Source organism: Eucalyptus grandis, chromosome 2 (assembly GCF_016545825.1).
Source record: "Eucalyptus grandis isolate ANBG69807.140 chromosome 2, ASM1654582v1, whole genome shotgun sequence".
Taxonomy (NCBI): Eukaryota; Viridiplantae; Streptophyta; class Magnoliopsida; order Myrtales; family Myrtaceae; genus Eucalyptus; species Eucalyptus grandis.
The window spans coordinates 21,524,595-21,527,134 of record NC_052613.1 but is presented as its reverse complement, the minus strand read 5'-3'; the positions used below and the strand labels follow the sequence as shown (position 1 = coordinate 21,527,134).

Here is a 2,540-nt window from a genome sequence, read left to right as displayed (position 1 = left end):
TCCCTGTTAAGCTGCTTGAGTCTGCATTTAAGAAGACGGAGCTTAGCACACAGGGTAAACATAGGCGTACCATAAAGGAAGAAGTCCAAACTTCCGAAACCAGCTTGGTAAAGTCTGGGTGAGCCATCCAAAAATTGAAGAATTTAAAAGGCTTAGAGGACTTGGGGACGGGCATGATTTTAACAACCATAAGAGTGTGGTCTGATATGCCCGGTGCTAAAAATGCGGCTTCCGAGAAGGAAAATTCAGCATTCCATTGGGCATTGACCAACACCCTATCTATTTTCCGTTGCTTTCGGTTAGGCCCTGATGAAGTCGCCCAAGTATACCTATAACTAGTGTACCGAAGGTCGTCCAATCCAGCCTGAACCGGACACTCTAAATTCATCAAATGCAGGGATCCACGAATTAGAGCTACCGATCCTATTTGAGGGGTCACAAATTGCATTGAAGTCACCATCAATAATCCAGGGCGATGAAGCACGAAGACCATTGGTTTGAATAAGGTCATACCACAAAAGCCGTCTCACCACAAAACGGTGCTCCGCATAAACAACTGAAAGAAACATGGACTTTCCAGAGGTTAGCCAAACAAGACTACCATGAATAACTTGAACAGAGGAGGCATTAACCAAAAAAACTACCTTCCGGGGATTCCATCCCACCAAAATTCTCAATTTATGAGAGTAATTATAATTATTAGACCAACTCCATCCAGGGAGTAAAACAGAAACAACCGAGCTAAAGGCAGCAGGGGAAATTTTCGTCTCAACAATATCCACATAGCAGAGATTATCGGATTGAACAAAATTCCTAATTTCAGCTTGTCTAATGGGGTCACCAAGGCCCCTAATATTCCATATACCGATAAACATATTAAGAAAAACAGCGGACAGAAGGGAACATTATCGACGTTTAGGGAGCCTCCTTCTATTCGTCCCTTTGTGAGAAGCAATAGAAGGAGTAACCACATCAGTCCTTTTACGACCGGCAATTGAAGGAGTGACCACTGCATCTCCAGGGATGTTTTTCTGATCTGAGGGAGCCTTTAGGCCAGCCCGAGGCTCACCTCGTTAGTTTGGCTCAGCAGAGACCAGATCCTCTTCCTCATCATTGCTACTGCTAACCACACTCACTTCCTCATCTGAATCTTCCTTTGAAGAAGGGGCCATAGTCACGGCATTTCCAGTGTTCGACACCACTAGAGCCATCGAAGGTTCCGCATTTCCAAATTCCAACCTACTTTGGTTATTCTGAACTTCAGTTGCCGAAGGGAATGGGGGTAAATCAGCTGTTGACTTGGCTTTCAAAGCCGAGATTGGAGGAGTGATCTCCCCCTTTTCATTTTGTCCCGAATGTTGCTTTTTCTTCCTATTTGATACCTGTTTCCAGCCATTAAGTTGATCTTCTGACTCCTCATTCACAGGAGTAATAGGCTTAGCAGCAACAGTGGAGGGCATAGTAGATACATGGGGTTGTTTGGGACTCTCCTTCGCCAAACAGTTATGGCCAAATGCACAGCATTTCATGCACGAATTTGGTCTCCATTCATAGAGGACCGGAATCGAGAATGCCTCATCATTCACCCATACTTCAATCTCTTCGCACCTTTCCAATTTTGCAGAGATTTCCACACAAACTCTAGCAAATGATAGGAGCTTCATTTTCTTAGTCAAATGGTCAACATATATAGGCCTACCTACTACACTAGCAATCTCACTTATGCAGACCGATATGCGAAGGGAATGCTCTTTAGGCGAATCCATACTGGGACAGAAGATTGGAGGTCTTTCTTCAACTCCATGTTGCGGTGCCATTGTTTGAGAACCAGAGGCACTCTGGCCACAGTTAGGTGGCTTTCATCTAAGATCTTCCTCCTGAATTCATTGTCAGGAATGATAAAGAAGTAAAACCCATCATCGTTAGCTAGGACTTCCGACAGATGAAAGCCCTAAGCTTGTTTCAAAGCCGTCTCAGTAATTTTAAACGGCACATTGTTTCCCACAAAATAACCAACCAGACAGTTGTTTCATTTCAGATCTCCTGCATATCTTGCATTATCAGATAGATGAACAACAGATTTCTTCCCAACCGCCACATGGGGAGCAAAATCTAAGTCATAGCCTTTGGCGGACAAGCTAGCAACATTTACCTATGATCGGGTTTGTGGAGCTTTGGATTTATCCCTGTTCAGAGTATCGGTACGCCTTACATCACGGCCTCGAGAGGCATATCTAGCACAACTTCGACTACGCCCATTGGTAGCCTGAGGCTTGCCTTTCCCCCGTCCCAATGGATCATTGCTAGACGAGGCCATAAATTCGAGGCAGAACCAAAACAAAATATTCGCACCAGAACCCGAGTGCGGATCAACGAAGTCCAACAATACAGGCCATAGTAAGAGCCAAGCTTCAGATAGATTACAAGGAGGGAAGATGCGAGACTCACCTCCAAAAATCGCTGCTAATGGTCGGCCGAGGAGTTCAAATCAACTCAATCCCCAAACACGAACCAGAGTCGCACTAGAACCCTAAAATCGA

General features: G+C 44.8%; 1 protein-coding gene across 1 annotated transcript; it reads right to left on the bottom strand.

Moving 5' to 3' along the window:
* Positions 1 to 1,073: 1,073 nt before the first annotated feature.
* Positions 1,074 to 1,817, bottom strand: LOC120290566. Its single transcript, XM_039306869.1, has one exon. It carries the CDS (start codon positions 1,815 to 1,817, stop codon positions 1,074 to 1,076), a length of 744 nt encoding a protein of 247 aa, XP_039162803.1.
* Between the last annotated feature and the right edge of the window lie 723 nt (positions 1,818 to 2,540).

Bases quoted from the DNA above. Each gene is read 5' to 3' on its own strand.
- LOC120290566 (XM_039306869.1), bottom strand. From the start codon at position 1,817: ATGGCACCGCAACATGGAGTTGAAGAAAGACCTCCAATCTTCTGTCCC.